This window comes from Buteo buteo, chromosome 15, assembly GCF_964188355.1.
Source record: "Buteo buteo chromosome 15, bButBut1.hap1.1, whole genome shotgun sequence".
NCBI lineage: Eukaryota > Metazoa > Chordata > Aves > Accipitriformes > Accipitridae > Buteo > Buteo buteo.
The window spans coordinates 21066809-21091965 of NC_134185.1; the positions used below are offsets into that span (position 1 = coordinate 21066809).

The 25157-nt window shown below is 47.1% G+C and overlaps 1 protein-coding gene across 1 annotated transcript in view; it reads right to left on the reverse strand.

Moving 5' to 3' along the window:
• SCML4 (Scm polycomb group protein like 4) overlaps nt 1-25157 on the reverse strand; it is a 45760-nt gene that overhangs the window by 18632 nt on the left and 1971 nt on the right. The window contains exons 2-4 of the mRNA XM_075046379.1: nt 18869-18998; nt 16070-16270; nt 12903-13097 (exon numbers count right to left, since the gene is read on the reverse strand). Coding sequence (XP_074902480.1) covers nt 12903-13097; nt 16070-16270; nt 18869-18998 — 526 coding nt within the window. The remainder of the gene's footprint in view (nt 1-12902; nt 13098-16069; nt 16271-18868; nt 18999-25157) is intronic.

Below are 25157 nucleotides of genomic sequence, written 5' to 3' on the forward strand. Positions count from 1 at the left end.
TATGCCTCCCATTGTGCATTAGGAAAGCAAATGAAAATCAATTTCAAGACAAACAGGAAATGAAGAAGAGTGTATACCCAGGAAAGATGACCCTTAGCTGATGTGTTCCTGAGCAGATCTAATCTCTCACTTTTTCTCCTTGATCTTAAAAAAAACAGACAAACTTAATCTGCTAAAATGTCTCCTATAGGTAAAAGCTCTTTCTGCACTCCAGAGACACTCTCCAGTCTGCCTTCTCTCCTCTCCTCCCAGGCCCAACATGTCTTGTGCTGCTTTCCTCACCTGCTGCTGCTCCCCCATCACTTCTGTTACATCCCTCTCTCCCCTTACCTGTCTCAGCCTCCCTTCCCTTATACCCCCCACCTGCTCCTCCTTCTGTTCTTCCCCATCATCTCTTCCTACTGCTTCTTCCATCATTCCCACCATCTCAGCCTTGCTCTAACACTGCTTTCCCACACCAGCAGCATCACCCTTTTCCCATTTTGCCAGCAATTTTCCTATCTCCCTTTCCTATTTTCTCTCCTCCCGCACCACTGACCTGCACAGCCATTTCTTCCCCTGGCTGTTACCCTTCCGTCCATTGCACACTTTCATTGATCCAGCTTTCCCTTTCTTGATAACCCCATGCCTTTTTCTGGGTTCGTCCCCACATTGCCGCTTGGACAGCAGAGCCCGGGGTCAGGGCAGTGAACTGGGAGCAGGGTCCCCGTTCCCAGTTAACAGGCCATGTCCTGCACAGCCGTGGAATGGCTGCATCCAGGTGAAGGTTGCACAGGGTGCCAATGGAAACCTGCACCCCCACCTCTGACAGTGATCCCCGAACCAGTGAGGTCCTCTTTTACTACTGATAGCTTCCCAGGACAACTGCCATTCCTTCTAGGTCAATACTTTTGTGTCATTTCATAACCTTTTACTCCACCACCTGCAATGCTTGATCATTTGTATTTGCTCTAATTAAATTCCCTGTTAACTTCTTTTCCTCACAGTCAATATAGATTTATTTCTTTCTCTCTCTCTCTCTTTCTTTCTTTCTTTTCTCTGCCCCCACTTTTCCTCTTTTGTGTCGTCTCCTATTCCTCATATCCTTTAGTGACGGACTTTGTCCTCTGACCCTTCCCTGTATCTTTTTAAGTGCTACCATATATTTTCTATAATGGTTTGACCAGATGTGAACTCCATATTTTAAGCGGCATGATATCATAGCTTCCTCAGACCTCTCCTCTCCCCCAGCCAGGGCCAGCCTTTTCTCATCTCCCAGTCATTTTGAAAAGAGCCAGCCACAGTGTCAAAATCCTATCGAGAGACTCTTTGTACAGTTTTATCTTCGCCCGTATTTTATAGTTCCTGAGCTTGGCTCCAGTTCCCAGCACAAGGATGGCATTTGCCCTGTCTGGGAGGCAGTGGGGGGGGACAGTTTTAAGCAGCTGTGGAGGTTAGAAACCCTGCATCTCAGCCTTCATGGAAGGAAAAATACAAGTGGGGAAACACAAAAAGCAAATGCAGAAATGCAGAAGGAAATACTTCAGGTGAGTTTAACCGTCAGTTCAATCTAGTGTAAGCCAGAGAGGGAGAGAGCAGAGAGATCTAAACAGTACTTAAGAGTGTGAAAGAAATGCCTTGGTTCTGAACTGCTACCTTCTGTTTTAACATCAGCTCTTAAAAGATTAAAAAATAACTTTTTCTGTGTCTGCCAAACAGCCTCACACATTTCTGTCCAGTCAGAAACAGACTGTGAACCTTATCTTCCTTGTAGCTTGAGTCTGCATGCATCTATCTAAAGATAAGAGCTTTCCATGATGGATTAAGACTTTCCAGCTCTGCCTGCTGTGATTTACTCTGGGATTACAGCACCAGCCCATTCCTTTTAGCTCCATCACCCGTCCAGACATGCAGCACAATGAAAATATGATGTCACCCCTTAGCAGGCGTTTCTACACCGTGTCAACACCACTCTCTGCTGCATGCATCCGCACCCTGCACCGCTGGGCAAGGACTGGACCTTTTCCGCACCAGCCCCTGGCTGCCACAGTTTGACTGGACAAGGAAAGCGTTACAGGGAGCGACATCTGGTTCGTGGCAGCGGAGCCGAGCTGCTCACTGCTCGCCAAGGTGGAGTGGCACGGAAACGTGTCCCCAGGGAGCCACAGCATCCCTGAGGCTGCTGCAGAGAGGCAGCGAGTGAGCAGGGAGCCCAGGGCATCCGCCGACAGCGGTTCAGGGCTGTCACACCTGCGTTTTTCAGTCTACGGGATAACTTTTGCATGGGTTATAGGAACACACAATTGCATCCACAGGGGAGAGAAAGAGGGGGTACCAGTCAGTCAGAACAGGAAAATGGAAATAAGCCTCATCCACTTACGAATGTAGATATTATAAACACTGAAACCATGGTCACACCGTGGAGATAAAACCTGCAGTGAATCCTCCAGGGTTTAGTCTGAGGCTTTACTGCACCATGTATCATCTCGCTGTGTCCTAGCTGCTGAAAAATATTTTGCGATAACTGAAATGCCGAATCCCCCAAGGAGAAACTGCCAGTCAGTTAACATGAGGAATCTAAATTTTTTAGAGAATTTTCCAAAATCCAATGTTGTGCTGATTACAAGGACTTGAGCATAGGCAATTTTTTTTCATTATTTAAACGATTTCCCTTGAGTATTTGCAGCCCAGACAACAGCCACATTGTGTTTAATGCAGTAGAACCAGGGAATGAAACCAGCTGGGAACAGATCAACATGGTTTTATTGTCCAAAGTGAGTAAAAAGGTAGAGTAAATTCACAAGGTAGCTACTGACAAATATATTAGATTTAATAATAAAAGGTGCTCGTGTGTATAAATAACCCATCGAGGATTTTTTTTTTTAAAGTGCTTGGGGATGATTGAGTAAATTTCCTGTGTTGCAATGGAGAGGTTTTAGTCCTATCTTACAGCGTAGGCAAATTGTTTAGGCTCTGCATACCCACAAGTGAAGGCAAAGGGATTTCAATGACATAGGGATCCGGCCTTTAGAAAAAGTCTTCCTTTGGTCTCTTCCTCCTAATTTCAGACCTGCTCCTCCATTCCCTTCCCTTTTGCCTTGCCTTTATGTTACACCAAAGTGTACATTATGAAAAGGAGATTTATCAGGGTTGTATAGTTTTGTGTCTTAGCACAGCAATAGTTCTGCACTGGCAGAGGCAGACAGGAGAGGCTGTGATCGATCTTTTCTGTCTCCAGCTTCCAGCAGTACCTAGAGGAGCTTTTCTATCCAGGTAGCTTATAATGTACTCCATATGCTTATAAATCAACATTGATAAAAGTTACAAAAAGCTGTATATAGAATACACTAGATGACAATGACTGTTATTTGAAAATTTCAAGGTGTTATACGCTGGGATTCTCTGCAGCTGAAGTACTTAGTGCATTTCTGTTCTGCTACCATCATGATGAATCTCCCTGAATTATACTGCTTAGTACTGGCTTAAAATATTTAACAGCAATTTTTTTTTTTGAAAAGCAAATAATTTGAGACACAAGAAGTGAGATGTCTAGAGCAAAGTGCAGTAACTGCAAAATAAGCTGTGTTTGCCCATTAATAACTAATAATCTCATCCAGAAATTAGGTAGAGCACATATAAAGCATGACCCTGTACATGTGTTCATATGTAGGTATAAGATCTTTTTTAAAGTCTTTGCCTCATTTCTCCCTGCCCAGTGCTGCAGCTCAGCTCGACTTTCTGATATTTCTTCTGGGGTTTCTTCTGCCATATAAATACAACATAGCTGGACCCTAAAGCCTTAGTTCCCCTTCACAAATCCTTTCTTTTCCTGCCTTCTCCATGGCTGCTTCTGACATCCCTGGCCAATCTCAGTCCCAGCAGATAGGAACTCTCCAATTCCCCTTCCTCGGGTCTTTTTATCCCTTCCTCTCACCATGATCCCACAGAGCCAGTTTCCATTCACCCCGGTGAGCTGCACTGTGCCATGCTGCCAGGACCCTAGGCTTGCCCTGGGACCCCATCCCAGGACTCACCCCCAGCCTCACCACGTTTTCCTTAATTTTCACTTCTCTGCTGAAGTCTAGCAAGCCACTGCCGCCTTTTTGTTTAAATCACTTCTGTAAACTTACCTGTTCCATGAAGAAACCCACCATAAAGTACCTGATTCCCCAAACCTCCATTTGCAGCTTATTTTCAGTGAGAGGTAGGGACCTATTTCTCTTGCCCGGCTGCTGGTGGTGCAACTGCTCACCTTGCACCCTTACCTTTTTCATTGCTGCCTGCGGCCGGCACCATCTCGGCACAAACGCCAAACCGCACTTCATCGCCAACAGTTTGCTTGCATTACTCTCTTAATTGCTTTAATCTCCTCCTCTGCACTCATTTTGCCAACAGATGAATGTTCTTCAGGCAGATGCTGTGTATTACTACTTTCCAAAAGGCACTTTGATGTACTCTGTATAATTACTGCAAACAAATAAATCCTAAGGAGCTGGGGAGCACTGTTGATTAAACAGGGGCCAAGACTTTTCAAGAAAAAAATGGATGTTTTATTTCCATGGAACTGGAAATGCCATTGTGTGGGGGTTTCCATTTATTTTGTAGTGAACTGGAAAAGGATAGAGAGAAACAGAAGGTAGATAAAGACCAATAAAGGAGGAAGAGCCTTTTAATCTTTTAAACTAAAAGGCTAAAAAAAGAGAGCAACGTGGAGGAGGAGAAAAACTGAGATGGAAAACTGAAGAACATCCAAGCAAAAATCAGTAACATCCCCTGAAAAAAAAATCTGAGTCTGCTTTGAAGCCTGTCAGATGGAAATAGCTTAAACACAAGACTCCCTTTTCCCCCCTTTCAGCTGATTCTGCTTCCTCCCATGGAGGTACAAGCCCAGGCCCTGCTGTAGGTGCCACGTACCAGGTAGTCCCAGAAGCAAGGGCCCTCTCCTCCGGATTCACAAAACACAAGCAAGTGTTCATCTCTCTTCCAAAACATTTCTTGCTTTGTCTTTTACTTAGTAAGTGCCGGCTTTGCTAACCCTCATAGACCCCTCCACTGCCATAGCCAGTCTTTCTATTACCCTGGCTGCAACAGCAACTCAGCAGCAAGGAGCTACACATCTAATTGCCCACGGCTTTCATGGGCTATCAGTGCCTACACTGACACATCGCATGTGGCTCCCAAGTGATGTTATGTGGCTCGAACTGGCACAAGGTAAGGATCCTGAGGATCATCTTTTCCCCCTCTCACATCTATGAAAAATCTGGTGGGTCATACTGGCTAACGCATGCGGCTCTCAGATGGGTGGTAGGTCTTTCATCATCAGTTCTGGCCTGTGGCCTGCTGATCTGACTGCTTGAAATATGGGTATATTGGATCACAGGTATTTGCATCAATATTTTAAAAGTTTAGGAATGGAAATTCCTGTTTCAACTTTAATTTAAGCTATTTAAAATCAAAGCCCGTACTCCTAACTTCAGACATCTCCTAAAAGAATCATATAAGTCTATGGAAAAGTCTTAACCAGATAAAACAAAGTTAAAGCTAAAACTGAAGCCAAAACAGAGTTACAATCACATGATTTACCTGAACGAGGCTCTAAAAGAGTGTCCATGCTTCTTCACGTGACTGCGCATGTAAAGCTTGAATTAAATGCTTATACCCAGGGGTATTTTTTTCTGTAGTGGATATGATCTCATCCATCATGCTTCATGCATTTACGCCCATCATTTCATCCACTTTCCTCATGCATACCCTTTGATATGGAAAAATAAAGCATCTCTTTTCCCTTTAAACTCCATTTCATAGCTTAGCTCTCTCTTCTAACCTCCATGGCTGCAGCCCAGGCAATCTCCAGAACTGCCAGTGGCTGTGCCGTGGCTCTGAGCATATCTTGGGCTGAAGGACAGAAGAGCCTTTGGGCTTCTACTCATCCACCGCTGCAAGCAGAGTGCCTACCCCCCCGAGGGGTAGCTTTCCAAAAGGGATGGATTTTCATGCACCCCCTCCAGACTGGAGGTAAAACAGCCCGGCAGAAGGTGGGAAGGAGGATTTCCCTTGGACTGAGTGCTGGAGGAATGTCTGCTTATAGCTTCATTGCTTAGCATCCACAAGGAGATACAATTTCATAAATTTAAAGGAACAGAAAGGGACTCTTTCTTCATTTGGGGGTCAGCAAACAGTAATCACACAGCTTAAAGGTCAGAAGGGTCAATTTAACCAATTCTGCCAATTCTATAGAGTTCAGGCAAATTATATCACAGGTGAATTTCATCTCTCCCATCCCTTATTTTTCTTCCTGCCAGGATTTGCCTCTTAGTGTACATTTCATTAGTTTCTTCTGGTCTAGGTTTAAAGCTTTTAATGCTAAAGCCTCTGCTACCACCCTCATGAAACCTCTTCAGAGGAGCATTGCCTCTTTTCTTTCACCCTCTTGGTTTTACTTCCTACCTCTTGTACCATCCTAAACTGTTCCTGTTCGTCCCCAGGTTTCTGAATGATGACATGCATTTCCAGCTAGAGTTGCCTCTCTGCTCTGCCACAGAGTTGCCACCCTGGACACCTCGTTTCAAGAAGCCAGTCCTGGGGATGGTGCTCCGGCTGCAGGCAGGACCTCGGTGGGGGGGGTCCTTGGTGGGATGCCCTCCCCTGGGGCTGGCTGGGTCCGGTCTGCAGAGGGAGGAGGGACCCGGTCTGCTGATGGATGCACAGACTCATGCACGCATGGAGGGAAGGAAGAAATGCCTGCAGCCATCCCACCCTTTCTCTCTTCTACTGCAGGCTCTGCCGTCAATTCAAATGCCCCAAAGACCAGACGAACTTTTTATATTAGACTTTGTTGTGGCTGGATGGCTTGTGCAGTTCCTCTGCTCCCTGTTTAAGAGTGACCTTAATATTTTATTTATTGTTTAAAGGATAATGTTCATGGTAGAGGAATATATGAGGCAATAAATGGCCTTTGCAGGTAATTAAATGCTGAAGAGAGCCGAAGCTATTGATAGCCATAAAAGCCATTTATTCTGTGTGCTCAGAAGTCAGGAGCACTGTTCCTCATCATAACATGCAACAAGACAAGATTAAACAAGCCACGGTACTAGAAAGGGGAAAGACAACATTTTTCTTGCCCTCTCAGGGCTTGAAATTTCTGAGCTGCTGTTTATCTGGTGCTTGGAACAGAAAATATTGATTGTAATAATACGTGGTTTTCTATCATGTTATTCCTTTTTTCCTAGCTGTTTTAGAAGGGCTTTGCACACAGTGGCAAGAATTATTTCCCTCCTTGGACAGATGCTCAAATAAAGGCACAGCAGGGAAGGGTGACTTGCCCACACAATCAATGGGAAAGTCTCTGACAATATCCAGCTCCCAGCCTAGTGTCCTGCCCACTAGTCACACTCTTACAGTGCATTGCTATAGCACTTCTCCTACCAGCTTTTCAAGTGCTTGTAGATAGGAAGAGCCCACCTTCCTATATATAGAGGCACTGATGTAGCATAGGGTATCTCTACCTCCTGCTGTGCTTCTGCTCCATATGGGGCCCTACATCCAGCCACTGCCATGAGAAGAGGTGCTGTTCTCCCGTGGACAGTGGTAGGGGACACCATATGGTATCTACGCATACAAATTTGACTCAGCCATGGGGAGAGGAGCAAGGCTGGGGACCTTATTCACAGACCTTTCTGTCTTCCCCCTTGAGGATTCCTTGCATAACGAAGGATTTGCTGCAGCTACATGCAGCCGTGCTCTGTATGGAGCACAGCAACTGTCTAACAGCATAAAATAACCAAAACCCAAGGTTCAAGACAGAAAGAGCAAGGAAAGGATTGACTGAAAGGGGAAAGAAGAAGATAAGTATCAAGCTTAATGCTTCCCACATAGGAGAAACTACTTCAATTTCTGTGCCCACTATCATGCTGGCAAGAAGTTTTATAGCAAATATGCTTTCCTCTGAAAGATAACAGTCTAACATTGCATAGGTGCATGTCAACAGTATGTAGGTGTTCCAGAAATGTCCCTTTCCCATGATCTCCAGTAACTCGGCATGGGAGGACTAATGAAAGCTGAACGCAGAGGGTGTGGATGGAGGCACTTCACAGGATCTTTGTTGGCTTCCCATCCATGTAGCCCCTGGCACACTTCACAGCATATTCTGCAGAGTTCACCCAGAGCTTGCCATCATTTTAGTTTAAACTGCACTACCACTCTCATGGAAAATTCTGGGGTGCAGGTCCAGAAGTGCTTTGAACCCAGGTGCTGCGGGGACAGGTAACATCTCAGGATTTGCTGTAATGCGGACCTGAAGCCAGGCACTTGCCGGATGAAGTCCTAGGAGTCATTCCACAGCTGCTCGCCACAAATTGCTCTCATGAGCCACAAAGTTCCCTCAAAGCCGAGAAAGAGCCATAGGGTATGTCCCCAGATGCGCAAAGACAAGGCAGTGAAGCCACTGACATTGGGAGAGGGCTGGAGAGGGACCCTTGCCCTGCGTGTGGGGCCACTGGGTGCTGGTGCGAGAGGTGTTGGCAGGGCAGGCAGAGTGTGGGGGCTCAGGTGCAGGGAGGGTAATGCACAGCCAAGAAAGCTCATTGCAGAGGCCCGTGCTGGGTACAGCCCAGTGAATGCATACTTCTTAGACATGTAAAACATTGTTGTAAGTGATATATGCATATATCAACAAATCCCACCTGGCCTATATGCAGCCATTAGCATCTGGCAGTTTGCTGTGAGCACAGGTGAATAATGGCTTAGGGGCATGTGCCTCAGGGCAAGGTTAAAACGTGACTCCTGTATGGTGTAAGTGGATTAATATGACTGGACACGATGCTGGCTTCTCCTCTCACTTCTGCCAGTGTAAATCAAGAGTAACTGCACCGAAGTCAATACATATATTAAATTCATTGGTACACAGGGGCTGAAAAGCACATGATTTTAAAAGAACGAACATCTCGATTACAAGCTGGAGAACAGAAACCATGAAAAATGTGGCTGCTTTGCATGGCTTCCTGCAGTGCTTTATTATGGCTCTGCTCCTTCCATGCGAGCTCTATCCCAACAGGTGCCCTCGCAGACCCGTCTGCGAGAAGAGTTCCTACTGTCCTCCTTATTACCGCCACTACAGGGAAAGCCCATCTCTGTTCTGTGTAGCAGAGGTCCCCCCTGTGCTGATCCTGCTGCAGAGACACGCTAGCTCCCGGGGAGATGGAAAGAGATTTAGGCAATGCAGCATTAAACATACAGTCAGTGGCTTAAGACCCACTGTGTAAAACTGGAGTTATTCCACTGGTGCCAACGGAGCTGTTGAATACAGCCTGACATGATGAACAGGAATATTATGTATCTGCCTGGCTCCGGCTGAGCGCAGCATGAAGGGTGCGAGGCTGTCATTCCAGTTCCTCTGCTACACAGCCAAGGACAGACAGCTCCTGAGCTGGGCACAAGTTGCCCTGCGGAAGAGGCACCTTTCCCCCTCTCCAAAATTCCCCATTTCAAGGGCTTTATGTGGCAGAGTTAATTTCTCCTTCCATGCCTTCGTGTGTTGCCCTGGGGCCAAGCAGTAATCTTGTAGGTGGGTTTTCCAAACAGCGACCTGGCTGCACTGAAACCAGTCCCTGGCTCTCCAGCCTGCATCCTGGGGCCCACAGCGATGCAGACAGCGGGTTAGCTGGTGAAGCTGCTGAGCTCCCCCCAGCCACCCCCAGGCCCATGGACAGGCTTCGGCAGAGCAATCCAGATTCACCAAATTTGGTACACCAGGTTGGTGGTCAGCAGAGTGCTGAAAGTGTCCTCAAATCCTGTCTCACCATATCTCTGTTAATCTTTGGTGGAAGGAGCCCCTCTTGGGGCTGCCAGCTCAGAGAGCCACTTGAGCACCCAGCTGCTCTGGAAACGGCATTGATCATCGCAGCCTCTCTCACTGCGGGACCAGGTGGCTCCTCCATCACCTCTCCCATGTCCCCACCTCAACAGGGAAGCACCCAAATCTCTGCAGGTCATGCTGACACACACTATGGCTCTCTGCCTAGCAGGCCAGTCGCTATCAGACCCTGGGGTGAGCAAGCTGGAGGCTGGCAGGGGGAGTTTTAACCCCATGTGTAACCACTGCCCGCAGCTATTTCACAGCTCGCATTCTCCAGTGTACCACAGTGCTGCTGGTGATGGAGATATAAAAGTCCCAAGAACTACTGCCTCTTCCTCCATCCCACTCCCAGGCAGAGGGGATGAGAGCCCAGGCCAGCACTAGCCCATGCTGCCTCCAGGGGGGCTATTCATTGCCCCCCAGCAGTGGGACAGCCAGGGAAGAGAAGACTTCCCTACATCCACATCTCCTGCCTGGTCTGGGGCAAAAATAGTATTTTGCCCCTTCCTCAGTGGCTGGCCAGAGCCAGTGGGAATGGTGTCAGGGACATCTGCATTGAAATTATGTGGGGAGGGAGATGCTCAGAGTGTAACAGCCACAGTAAAAACTCCAGTTGTGGAGCTGCCTTCCATCACATACAGCCTTGCCATGCAAATGTACATGCAAATTAAAATGCAAATGCAAACGCAAATGCCAGGCCTCCTGGGCCGCACTCATTCAGTGCTACAGAAATCCCTTGACCTCTCAGAAACATTCAAGTTGCTGCAAATGTCCTAGTCCAGAGGAAAAAAATTATTGCTTTTCAATCTGAGTTCTTGCCTTTCCTTCCCTATGTGTATAAGTGGCAGCTGGATTTCCTTGCACAAAAAAGCAATTTCTGCACTGTGTGCACAGCCCACTCCCAGCTTTGGTGTGTGAAGCACATATTTAGGGTCTTCCTGGCAAACAAGCAATTCATGGATCATAATTGTGGACACTAAAACACCTTTCTCTCAGCTGCCAGCAGGTATCTGCCATTAAACTGAATGCATGAGAGACAGTGTGCTCCCCAAACACCCACAGTGTTGTTAATAAAAGAGAGGAAAAAATAATTTAAGTCAGGAGGAAACCTGCAGGTGAAGCGGAGGTTCAGGGCCATAACTTTGCATATTTCTTTTTTTCTAAAGTAACTTTTGCCATGTCTGTAGTAGGGCCCCAGGGCAGCTTTCCAGCCACTGATTGCAGATGGGGGCTGCAGGTATGTCCCAGCTCCACAGGGGCTGCGCGGGCCCGGCACCCTGTCCCAGCACCCTGGGGTGTGGGCAAGAAGGAAGCCCAGGCGTGCCATCCACCTGGGAGCCTGGTGCTGCTCGGGGCAGGTGCCTCTCTGTCCCACCGCCATCCTTGGGTGCATCTGCCCCACGCCACAGCCCCTCCAGGCTTCGCCCCACATGGTCAAGCACTAAGGCAAGGACCTTGCTGGTGCCCACAGGCATTTTAAGCTAGGAGAAACACTCCCACAAGTAGCAAAGCAAACCCTTAGCAGTCACGACTTTCGTTTAGGTTTACACTCATGGGTGGAGGTGACTGATCAGGATCCAGGCTGAGTGCGCTACAGCTAATAACGTTACCTTAGATTTGTGCTAATGACACTGACCCAAAACTGCATTGCTGTGAGCAGCTCCGTCCCCTCGCCCAGTAAGAGCTCCCCTCGAGTGAAGGCAGACCATGCTGCTTCGCAGGTGATCCTTAAAATGAGTGGTGTGCAAGCGGGGAAGCGCACAAATAACAAAGTGCTGGGGCAGTGCCAGGTCAGGGCATATCCCTTATGGCGGTGATTGCCTGTTCATGCCACGGTGACACCGAAGTGTGGGCTGGGGTCCACGCACTCACCCAGCCTCCCACCTCTCACTGCAGCCAATGAGCCAAGACAGTGGACGAGCAGAGGGGTCTGGGGAGCAGGGACAGGCAACACTCTGCAGCAGGTCTGCGAGCGGAGGAGGCTTGGTAGTCAGTGGGGATCCTTCAGTGTCTAATACGGTGGTTGAGTTGGATGGAGAGAGAAATTTCCCCTCTACCTTCCCGCCTGCCTGAAACTTAAAGGAACTTAATCCCTTTGAGGCATCTACCCCAGGGCCAGGTATGCTTGAGAAGGCCAAAAGTTATGGCAGACAATTGACAGAAACAAGGACAATGGGATCATATGAGCCTTGTTTCCTTAGGAAAAGAGATAAAAGAAACAAAGACATATAAAATAATTGTTCTGGTTTCAGCTGGGATAGAGTTAATTTTCTTCCTAGCAGCTGGTATAGTGCTGTGTTTTGGGTTCAGTATGAGAAGAATGTTGATAACACACTGATGTTTTCAGTTGTTGCTAAGTAATGTTTATACTAAGTCAAGGATTTTTCAGCTTCTCATGCCCAGCCAGCAAGAAGGCTGGAGGGGCACAAGAAGTTGGGAGGGGACACAGCCAGGGCAGCTGACCCAAACTGGCCAAAGGGGTATTCCATACCGTGTGACACCGTGCCCAGTATATGAACTGGGGGGAGTTGACCTGGCGGGGGACCACTGCTCAGGAAATAACTGGGCATCGGTTGGCAAGTGGTGAGCAACTGCATTGTGCAGCCCTTGGTTTTCCACTTGTATATTCCAATCCTTTTATTATTATTGTCATTTTATTATTGTTATTATTATCCTTATTAGTTCCTTCCTTTCTGTTCTATTAAACTGTTCTTATCTCAACCCACGAGTTTTACTTTTTTTTCTGATTCTGTCTCCATTCCACTGGGGGGGAGGGGGGGAGCAAGTGAGCAGCTGCATGGTGCTTAGTTATTGGCTGGGGTTAAACCATGACAATAGTAAAAAAAATAATAATCCTTATCACTGCTGGGGCTCCTCAACACAGTGGTTCTCACCTGAAAGCCTCCTCTGTAGCCACTGGAAAAAATACTGCAAACCAGCCTGCTGCCTCCCTCTGGGACGGTCCCACAGAGACCCACAGTTCTCTAGCATATACAGTACAGGACCAAAAAAAGACAGTCATTTCTTCAGCCCTATTAAATCTGGAGCCCAAGCTGATCAAGCAGCCTACCTGCCTCCATCCGTCTGTTTTCATACACCTCTGGGCTTTCTGACACGGCGCTGTACTGCTGGAAAGGCTGGTTGCTGAAGAGATTGTCACACAAGAGGCTGCGACAGAGCTTCTTCAGGAAGCGCAGGACATACCCGATGCTGTTCACTACCAGCAGGCTCAGGAGATGCTGCTTCCCCTCAAAAGAAGCTGAAACTGGAAAGCAAGCGGGACCAAGTCAATACCTGGGGATGCATGATGGGAGGAAGAATGAGAGCAGGGGAAAAGCTTTCACACAAGTATTTGTATGTCTTAAAATATGTTACATAATTACCCCACCCTAAGTACAAAACAAACTGGAGGAGCTTAAGGAGCTGAGTTTCTGTGACCCCAATCACCTTCACCCTGAAGCGCTGGAAGATGCCAACTGTCATGGCAAGCAGCTCAAGGATTTCTAATATATGCATCCAACTGAAAACTGTATTGTATGATTGGAAGGAGGCAATTATGATAGCCTGGTCTAAGCAATGAGAAAGAAAGTGATCTGCCAATGATGGGCTATTAGGCTGACTTCAGCAATACCCAAGGTTTTAAAAGATAATGGGGACACAAGAATTAAAGGCATGGCTGTGAATGAATAAAAGGTACCAGGGTTGTACTGAACAGAGGGCTACCAGCTTCATCATGGATCTTTGTTTACTGATTTAGTTGCATTTATAGGCAAGGGAAGGTTGGCAGTTGAGGTTTATGCAGAATCCAGTAAAGTATGAGAAATCTTTTGTTAAACTGGAAATGATTGCATATAAAAGGTGGGTCAGGAGATGACAATAGGCTCTGCTGGCAGGAGCCCTCAAGCACTGGAGACGAACCAGCAGTGGTCCATGCTGACACAAAAAGATTTTGTTGATGCTGTAAGCTAGGAGGCATTATCAACGGAGAAGAGGACTGGGAGATTGCACAGAAAGGATTGGCTGATCTTGAGCTCTGCAATAATAAAAATGGGTGGAAAAAAATACTAGAAAGTACATGGCAATCCATAATTTTTTTGAGGAGGCTCAACATGACCTGATGGGAGGAGAAATGACAGGACAGGCTGACCAGATGCCCATGAGCCACCAAGGTGACACAGTGATGAAAAAGTCAGATATATTTCAAGGAGGTATTGAACAAAGCATTTCCAGGAGAGACAAGGGAGTGTCAATTCCACTATATAAAGTCCTGGTGAAACCTGAGCTGGAGCGATGGGCACCATTCTGGTCATCCAGGCTCAAAAAGGGTGAATTCACACTTGCAGAGGTGCACAGCCAGGCCACAGCGATGTTCAGGGAACGGAAAGTTTCCCTGGGGCACTACAGCCATCACCATCTCTTCTACGTGGGGCTGTGGAAAGACACTTGCATTTCTTTCACTAATCCAGCAACCTTCCTCACAATGCAGAGAGGACCTGAAAGTAACTGTGTATTTCGGCCTAGCACGATGAGGACTGCTCTCTAGAAATACATCTCGGGTGAGAGCAGAGCAATTAAAATTCCTGGACAAAGCTGTCAGGGAATATATTTAGCCAGGAATCAAAAAGGGCATAGGTCCCAGCCATGAGAGAGGTGGAGAGGTCACAACAAACCCAGCAGGATTAATTGTAGCAGGGCATATTCAGGTGTCAACAGATTTGCAGGGAGGACTACCTGATATGTCTGCCTGAACTCCACCACCTGGAAGGTTTTTTTCCAGTCCTACAGCCTCCAGTCACTACTAACAAGTATAAATTGCAATGTTAGGCTTATAATCTTTGGGATAAAGATAATCAAGCCAGCTTATAGCTGACCTGAGCTGCTGTAAGGGATCATGCTCCACAGCTGGTTAAGCATCTGTGAGCCAAGCCATGGGAAGACTGGAAAGCCCATGACAAAATCTGTCTGCACTGCTGCTAGGCTGGGAGTGAGCTGCAGTCGCAGAGCCACACCATGACAAGGAGGCCATTCACCCCTCATCGATGATTAGAAGACGCATGAAGTTGGGAGCAATGTTGACCAGGTGCTTTTAGCTCAGGTACCTGAAACCAAGCCAGCCCAGATAAACTGAGACGAAGGGGTTTGGCAAGCTTGGTGCACAACGTGACTCTCCTGCTTGTAATGAAAATCATATATGCAGCAGAGAACCAGGCAAAAATGAAGCTTTGCACTAAATTGCTTCAGTCTTGTGTTTCTGTGAACGAATCTGGATCATTCTTAGAGTGTTTCTGATGTCCCTTAGGGAAGGCACAGCTGTGATTAGAGAGAACTAGAGGAGAGGGAGGAAGCAGGATTTATATGCTGGACAGAGGGCCAGAGCCTGGGCTCCCACACAAGAGGGTCCCAATTGCACAGCTGAGCTGCTGTGGTCCCTGCAAAACTGATGGGACTTGCGGTCCTTGGCTTTGTGTTCGTGCCTGACTCATCCACGGCAGCTCATTGGAGAGTGTTGTTCCCATATTCCCATCATTGTTTCACTCCCACTGCATCCCCACATGCTAAAACCATGTTGTGACACAAAACTCTTGCTGCGATTAAAAGAAAAGTTCACGTTCAGGCTCAAAGCCAGGCCAGGGGATTCAGCATGGGACAAGGGAGACTCATCAGGACACAGCGAGAAGTGTCACTGCAGGAAGATGAGGCGCTCCGGGGAGGTTCCCTCTGATCTCTGATCCTCTCTGATATACTTGCGTAGTCCTGCTGTATGGGGAATTGCCGCCGGACTTCTGCAATTCCTCCAGCTGAGAGCAGATTTGGCTCATGAACTGCAGGCAGAGGACACACCAGCCGCTGAACTCTGTGCAAATTTTCCTTTAGAGCAACGCGTGGCGGCAACGTGTGGCACGAAGCGGCCTTGCAACGCCGCTCGTCCTTGTACGGCTGCACGAAACACTCAGCGCACCGGCCTGGCCTCAGCGCCGTTTCGAAGAGCGGTAAGCGCAGGGCTCTGGAGCTTCCCCTGTTCCTCCCCTAAATCACCACGGCAATACTCTTTACCAATATACTTTCATCCGGCACCAAGGCAATTCCTGCGGCAGCTCATTTTACAAAGGCGCAAGTGATGTTCAAAGCCGGTTGCCAGCCGGCTGATGTGAACAGCTAGGACAGCCAGACTGGGGATCGGGTTAAGATTTCAAGCACTTCCCTATGGGCCACAAACCCCTAACGAAAATGCTTTACCTGACACCATCTCGCCTCCGTAGCCCTGCTTGATGAGGGAGAAGACGGCCTTTTGCTGGAGCGCGCAGTCGATGCAGGCCTGAACAGCCTGCTGCAGGGCCACGGACGGTCTCTCGGGCCCAAAGTGCTCTGGGAGCTGCTGCACTTTTTTTCTGTCAAGGTACGGCCCCAGGTTCGCTTGTTTGTTGACATAAATGCAGACTGTAGACACAAAACCCCGACAAGGTTATTACAAAACGGCCCCGAGAGCACCCTCGCCAACGCTAGCTTTGCACGCTTCTATTTATTTCACAAGCCCTCCCCTTCACGGGCGAATTGCTGCCATTGGCGATGGCACAGCCAGGCTTCCTTGCGGTGATCACCCGTTGCCTAAGTGAAGTGAGCCGAGTTTAGGCCTTCCTCGGTGTCCCCGGTGAGGATAATCTACGTGCAACTAAAGCAGCTCGTCTGTGTGCCTGGGGTCTGCTCTCTCGCAGACTACCTTGTCCACGCAGCTGGTGACCAGAAAACATGCCCAGGGAGCGCAGGACAGTGACTAGCAGGGGTGACCTTACAGCAACGGGTAAAATCCAACCTGAGGGGTGTTTGGGGTTTGGTTTTTTTATCTATGTGTTCCTAGACTGGTTCCTAGACTGAGAAGCACTGCTCTGAGGTGAGTTTTGGGAGACTTTGGTTCCTTGCTGCTTCTGACCTTAACACAGCTGTAATTTCTGGAAGGTTTTGCTGCGCTGAGCTGCACAGTGCGACGGCAGAGACTCTGGGAGCTTCCTGACCCTCCATGTCCAAACTGCAAACTGCAGTTCCCTCTGCAAACTGCATCGCCTCGAGGGAAACCGTACATTGCATGCAGTGCTAACACCCCATTTGGGACCACAGCTAAATCCCCATTTGGTGCCACACAGGGGGTCTGCGAGGGATGCCCCAGCCTCTCCACAGCCAAGCCCCGCATGCCTCGTCTTATATGCCATTGCCTGCAAAGGCAGTTTTTCTACACACCATCAGGCCTGCTGGCAATAGCCAAAAAATCAGTGTTCTCCTCTCACTAGCATGAACTTATTTTAAGCTTGGCTGAGACTAACTGCATCTTGGAGGAAGCGGAGATAACACTGTGGTAACTAAGGGCGACTAAAACACAGCCTAAAGTCAAGCTAAAGTGAGACATATTATAATAGCTGGCTGAGTGTGCTCGAGCTGTCATCTCTCAGACAATATAACATTATCCTCTGACAGAAATCAGATATGTGACAAAAAAAACATCAAGCGGAGTGGAGGACATGATGACAGCTGTGTAAAGTTGGAAATAATTTACAGTTTGCATCACCATAATGAAAATCTAGTGCAACTGTCAGTGCACTCTGCTACCCCATCTCTCACTGAACAGCAGAAGGGGCTCAAGCAGTATATAACCTGGGTAAACAGGAGGATAATAGCAATCATACTTATCATTACATAGCACTTTACACCCTCCAAGTGCCAAACAAACAAAGGGATAACGCACCGAAAGACAGCAGCAGCGTGCATGAATTGCAGGGGGCTGTCAGGGTGCAGTTTTCCCTGTGTGCCACCATGCCAAACCTCACCAAATCTGCAGGATGTGGCTTCTGCTGTGACAAGCCACCGGTTTTGTCCGGAGCTCGGCTGCAGAAGGGACTCTGCAGCCTGCAGGCAGCGTGCCGGGTCCCTCGCTGGGGAGCGGGGGCCCCAATGGTCCTTTCAGTGCAGATAGAGAGGTAAAAGTTGGCTTGAGCCTGCCTCCTGCTCCTGCAAACCCTGCTCTGGTGGGAGCCTACACGCACCATTGGGAAGGTGCTGGGAGAAAAGGTGCTGGTACCACGGGGATGGGCAGATGAAGGTGCAGAGCACTGCATCCGCAGAGCCCAAAATGACCCACGGAGCCTCTGCCTCTGCGGCCACGCCGGTGATCTGGTGGGGCTGGTGGACTGTGCCTCCCTGTCCCCATCCAAAAGCGGCACTGGGCACACCTCTCAGGGCAGCGCTAAGAAACACCGCTCGGCTGATGTTTGCCAAGCGCTTTGCAGTCTTCGCATGTGAAGGGATAAATGAGAATAAAATATATTATTATTGTCATCGTCGCTACATTTAGTACCATTCTGTTACCAGAGCAGATGGAAAACTTCTCCTCTGTGCATCCCAGCTAAGAAATAATGGGATTTATGTGTTGTGTTTATATTCTAATGTTATCTAATCCATTTCGCTGCTGAAATCTCAGGGTAAATCAACTGTCTTGTTGATTTTCTTCTCACTTACACCAGTTTAAAAGCATTGACCCATGTTACTTCTGGTAATATAAGCAAAAAAAGGCATGAGGCTGTATTTTCCCTGCCTAGAGTCAGAAATGACCAGGTCTGCTGCTGTGATAAGGCATCAGGGTTTATGTGCTGGTAACCCTGCCTACAGTCAGACCATGGCTCCTCCATCCTTTTTCTCCTCACAGCTGTAACAGATATTTCATGTTCACACCGGGGTTTAGTCTGGTCATTGCAACACATTTGATGGCGTGAGTGTTGGGTATAAAATACCCACTACACACGGGTAGCATCCATGGGATGTTGATATTCACATTTCAAGAGGAGTGGAGCTGCCATCTCCACTAAACTTGACACATGGCAGTCAAAACATAGTCTTGCAGGACATCTTTGTTCTTTGTCACTGGTGGCCAGTCTATTCTGCAAACGCCCCATTTTCATGAGCTCCACCTGTTCTGGAAAGCACAGCATCTGGCTGTCAGCCCATGGTTCCTGCTCACCCCTTGGCCAAGGAGCACTTGAGGCTGGGTACCTGTGAGAGCCTGTGGGGTGGCCGAGTTGGGTATCGTAGCTGCATCCTGGGGGATTGAACTAATATCCGGCTCCGGTGTGCTTCTCGGTGGAGAGATTGCTAAGGGAGTCATCAGGACACGAGACTTCAGCTGCAAAAAATAACCAATTGGGTAATGAAAGTATACACAAAATATTCCAATTTTATTCCATGTATGTCACGCACCATGAACTCCCACTCATTAGCAATCTGCTATTGCATCACTTTCTCCAGGCCAGGAGCATCCGTTCTGCTCCCGGGAGGATACTGGAGCCTGAAGCCTGACTGATTTGCAGCAGACAGCAATGCCTTAAGTTACAGGATGCAAATATTATGCCACCCACTGGGTAGTTATTTACACCTGAGCAAATTGGGTCTAACATTCTAACAAATCAGTGCAATGGCATTTTACGACGCATTTCATGTGGGTGTAAACAATTCTCCGCAACTCAGAAACACGGGGTCTTTAACTACGTCATAATTTAGGGCCAGATTCTGCTCTTGGTTACAGGGGTGTAAATCTTGTGTAAATCCAATGGCACCAAGAGGCTACTTTGGGCAGACACCCATCTAAATAAGCTCAGACCATGGTCCGTAGTGTGTTATTACCAGGTAGTAAATACAAACTGCTGCACTGTTGCACCCAGTAATCTTTGTGACCTGCAACCCGGCTTGGAGAAGTGAAATGCGATGGGAATTTACAGTGCAATATCACTACGTCTTTGTGCTGCCGGTATCTGGTAACGTCTCACCCATCAAGTGACTATCAGGTCCTCATAATTATAAAGTGCTGATGTGATGGATGTGACCTGAAGGTACCATGCTTTCTTTTCCTTTAGCTACAAAGGGAAGCAGGGGGAAAGCAGAGAGCCAAGCACATAGCTGGCTGGTTTATATATTTACATATACTACACTGAGCTGTTCTTCTGGCAGGTGATTTTTTTTGTTGTTGTTTTTCAGTGGCCAAAGGTAAAAATGTTGTAAGTGACAAGTGTAAGAGTGAAAAGGAATTTTTAGCCCTCTTAAATTTGCAGACTATTGCTTCTCTCAGAGCTTACACCCAACCTGGAAATAACGTACAAAGTATATTTTAGTTGGAAATGAAGCCAGACCACTACCTACTAACCAAACCTTGAGCAAGTGGTGCTGGAGAGCAGAAGTCACTTTGGATAAAGATTCATGTTGTCCATGATTATGATTACAACTGTCTAAAATAATGGTCCCTGTTTCACTGTAACGGTGAAAACAGAAAGCTGGGGAAGGGAGAGGGAAGGCTGTTGGACTTAGTGCCATCCAAGTGAGTTTTCAATCATTAAATCTTTGGGAGTTTGGATCATTCCCCAGTTACTGGCTTATCCCAGCAAGGGCTTCACTAAGAGAGAGTGAAAGCAAGAGTCTTTCTTGCTTTCAGTAGCACTGTAGCCTGTGCTGGGATGGTACCCATCAAAACAAACAAAAAGGTCATATTTGTTGAGATGGTTTTAATTTTTGCCTGCCAGACCTCCACCAAGCCCTTTCTGAACTTGCTCCTTTACGCAACCTAGAGTTTTGCTCAGAGCAGCCTCTGTAGAAAGATGGGCACGATAAGCCAGGACAGAAATAAAAGCTGGCTCCTCATCCAGGCACCATCCCTAGCCGGGCACTGTTCGGTGTCTGGGGCAGAGGCTGCGTCCTACCTGTCTCAGCAGTGCCAGGCACCAACTCCACGTGGTGCCACCACCTGCCCTTCCCTGGGGCAAGCTAAATTCCTTTGGATTTAGCCTGAACAAGGGAGGAAATGTTCAATAAGTGAATCTAAGACAAACTATGTATTTGACCTCCTGCTGTTTGGCAGCCGTAGGGTACTAGGGACCCTGAGCTGGCCCCTGGCTAGTGCCAGTCCTCACCTGCCCATGTTGTCCTGGTTTTGTAGTGTTGTCCTGGTTTTGTAGGGTTGTCTTGCTTTCAGATTGCAATCAGGAAAGACCAGCAGCAAAGTGCTCTCAGTTTGTTTTCCAAGCAATTATAATAAATGTGAGGAAAACGGTGTTTCCAAAATCAAGGTCCCCATCCAGTTTGAGCTTTATCCCATAAGAGTAGGTGAGAAGCAGCATGATTTGTTATTTTCTGTACCAACATGTCGATGACTCTCTTTTCTATGGTGAAGTGGACTGGCACTGTGAAATTTGGGCAGCATCTATGCTAGGTTTCTGGGCTTGCTTTTAATCATGCATGTAAAATAAACGCATATATCCATACGTGTGCTTGTACATAGTATACACACAGATATAAAAGTATATACATTTATAGAGAGATGTACATATATAATTGTATATATATTTATGTTTACATATATATAAATATATATATATATGCTCCCACACATACACACATCTGTATAGATACTATTTTGGAGACAGCACACCAAATAACTTCTGTTTCATTTGCATATTGGCTCCTTAACATCCTTACTGGCTCACAGGCCTGTGGCCTCAAACACAGGCACACAAGTCCCCTCTCCAGCCCTTGACCCTAATGCACCATCTGAGTGTGCGCTCACCTGGTGGAGAGGGGGAGTGCCCAGTAGACCTCTTTCTCTGTCTGTTCCCTGGCTTTTGGAGGCCCAGGCAGGCTTATGTTCAAGAGCAAATAAACAGAGGGCAAGACTTGTGTAAACTCTCTAGCTTGGAAGGCCCTTCTTGGCATTTTGCTGTTTTAGTGAACAGTCTACTGCAAACTTAATTACAACAATATGTGCTCTACAGCCTCTGGATACAGATAAATGCCATTTTATTAGGGGTAGTGGAGAATATGCTTTCATTAGATCAGAATAAATCAATGCCTGATTACAAGAGACAGTACACTAGCAAACACAACTTAAATACCTCCTGGCCACTGAAATCCTGAGTAGTCCCTGAATTTCACTAAGTGTAAATCTCAAAGTATTTAATTTAAAGATGTCTTTTTTTGGACTGATTCTTCTCTATCAAAAAGCCGATCCAACCAACCAGCTGACTGACTGAGAGCTTGGCAGCTGAGAGAGCACATACGCATGAAAATGAAAAAAAGTAGTAAAGGAGAGAAAGAGAGAGAAAAGGAGACAGAGAAAATCTGTCAGAGCACTTTGGGAAATCCTCACGGTAAGGCATTCAAATCAGCTTTTGAATATCAAATGTCATAAGTTTTAATATGCACAGCATGAGATATAAAAGGCAATGGTTGCTTAAAACAAGATGTACAACCAACCTCCCCACTCTTATGGACCTTCTACCATGGAAAAGAGATCAGAGAAAGCTGATCAGGGATTTAGGGTAGGAAATAAGTGTGTCTGCTGCACCAAAGTCACGGTCCTTTAGATGCAGAGAGAGCATGGGCTTTTGTGCCATTGACGCCGGCTGCAGGTTTGTCTGAGTATGCAGTGGCTGCGGATAGGGAGGACACTGTGGAGTCCTGGAGTTTCTGTTAGAATCTATACATCCTTTTGGAGCAGTCAGGATTCATCTAGCTGGTATTTCTGTCATCCCACACCAAATAAAGGGAAGGAAGGAGAAGAGCATTTACCAGATAGCTTTTTTTTCTTCTGAACAAGTTCTCTGCCAGCTTGTATAATAAAATACACAGGGAAGAAACAAGATGAACCACAATGCAAATTTTCCCTGTGCTTTTCTTAAACCGCTTAGATCATAGGTCCTCATCTTTATGGCTCCTAGTTCCCCTGTACTGGTTGTCCCTTGTCCTGACAAAACATTTGCTAGAAAAGGCTGGGGTTCGCCCTGTCCCTGCGGGCCTTCCAGCCAGGATGGCAGAGGCACCTCCTGGCCACGAGAGCTTTTGCTGCTGGAGAGAAAACCACCTCCAGCCCCTGCGCACACAGATGTGCACCAAGGCAAGTGCCTGGGCCAGTGGTCCTGCCATGTGGGCTTCTGCTGGCTGGCCAGAAGTGTGCCCTTAAACCTGTGCCGAGGAAGCGCAGAGCATCCGTGTACATGTGTTGTGGTCCTTGGCTATACCACGTGCTCTCTGGGCATTCGGCTGCAGGCGAGGAGGCTCAGCACGAGGCAAGTCAGGGCTTAGCAAAGAAGTCGCTGGGGCAGAGAGGGGTCAGCACTGTGCTGGCAAAGGCAAAACACAGTCCAAGGTCTTTGCCACCTTTTCTTCTTGTGTCATGCAATACCTTTCTTCCGCACAGCAAATGATGCAGGGGAGTCTGCACGCAGCCTCCTACATCCCCTAAGTGTTTTGCAGTGAACGAGGCAGGTAACCTTAAGAGGAGCGTATGCAACCTTGAAATCCAAGGCTGTATCACAGGACAGGTGAATAATCAGGGCATTTTAAGGTTGTCTCTGCAATCTCGGTCCCAGCGTGTCCGAATCCTGACTGCTTATTTGTCATCATTAATAGTGACTTCTAGGGCAGCAGGGGAACCTATCCCTGTAATGGAAATTGTCACTCAACATGCCGTCCTGCACAGGGTGACTCTCGCAGCTCACCCTACCTGGCTGGAGTTTGCAAGGTCTCAGCCGACCGCTCACCCCAGCCTGGGGCCACCTCCCCAGGCAGGAGCTGCTGCGGTAGCACGGGGGGACGAACTGCCCTCGGGCTGCTCGGATGGGGCTATCGCTTTGTTACCATCTGGGAGGGACGTGGTGGTCTTTGCTGCAGCACTGCCCTGCGCATGTGTCGCTCTGATGTCCTCTAATACCACAAATCCCCCCACGATGCTAACAAAGCCTTCCCTCGTACAGGCTTTCTAGGCAGCTCTTCGGGACCTGCCCCTCATTTACAGCCAGAGAAATAAAACCCATCCATCTACTAACCTCCCCCCTCCAGCTGCCAGAATAGACTTTTTCCTAGAGATTTAGACAGTCAGAAAGAATATTGTATTTAGAGAAAATGCAGCATTTTATAGCAAATAGCTCCTCATCAAGTATGAAACAGGTTTTGGAAAAATACCTGATGAAATTTTAGAACCAAAGCTGTGAAAAAATAAACAGGATAGCAAGGAAAGGGACTTTGCTTGGTGGTGAAGCGTGATGAAATGTCATTTTAGGAAGACACAGATATTTGCTTTAATATCAATGAAAACAGGCAATGGGTCATCTGGTTATAAAGAGCATGTGATTAAAAATGTCTGTTATTCACATCTCGGTCAAAATAAATTTAAATCTAGGCTGTAAATTCCTAGTTTGCTAAAAATTCAGAAGTATTTTTCCATCTGTTCTGTAATAATTCAGCTATCTGGTTGCTATAAAGAATTTGGTTGTCTGCCATTTGGACAGGGAGTCATTTTTTAAAATGCATTTATGTCTCATGGTATCTGAAAGTTATACAATTAGCAAGCTAATTAAATCAAGCTAGAATTCCCCATCAAAAAATGTAATCTTTGACTCACACTGGGGAAGTGTTTTTGATGGAGAGGGGTTCACTTCAGCTGAGCGCACAGCGTACAAAGGCACCTCACAGAAAAAGTGGCTTCGGTGTACGAATCCTATAGCGCAAATAAACAGTGCCAGGCCAGATGCCACAGATACTACAGCTCATGAGTGTCAGTTCCAGAAACTTAAGCCATCGGTTATAAAAAGATGCCTTTTTACCCACTGCCACTCACCAAGAAATAACATAATCCCAGATTCGCTGCCAAAGGAGGGATGCCGTCACCTCCCTGCTAAGTCCCTGGGGAATGGGAATAGGCGCGTGTGGTACCCAGCTGGGGAAAAAGCTTTCCTTCAGAAGAAGTGGGGGCAACAGCAATCAAGTGCTCAGCCACTAGGTCCGAAGCGCAATGTTACTGCAGCATTTTAGGAAATTTAAGTCTCCCTTTTCGCTGCTTCTGCTTACAAACACATGGTGGTTGGTGAAAGGCTTTTTCGCAGGTGGATGGGTGCATTTGGGGTGGAACACACCATACTTCCCAGCATTTTTATTTTTTTTGTCAAATTACAAATCAAATGTCAATGCAGGAGTAAGAAATGGGGGTCAGCAAGAGAGGCAGGGGCAGAGAGGATGTGGTCTGCCGAAACTCTGCATACAAGGTCATTGTGGTATTTGGCAAATCACTTAATCATCTCAGGGACTCAATTTCACCACTTCTCCAAAATATTATTATCCCAGACTTGGGTGGTTTTGATCTAAAGACCCTACAAATGACCCAGCTTTACTGACAATAATTCAAATTATTACCTGTAATAAAGTAAAATGAATATAATAAATAATAAACTTGTAATGACAAGTACGTCAAGTAAAACAATTCAGATGTTTCTGTCTCAGAGTTTTAACCTAACACTGAAGTGAA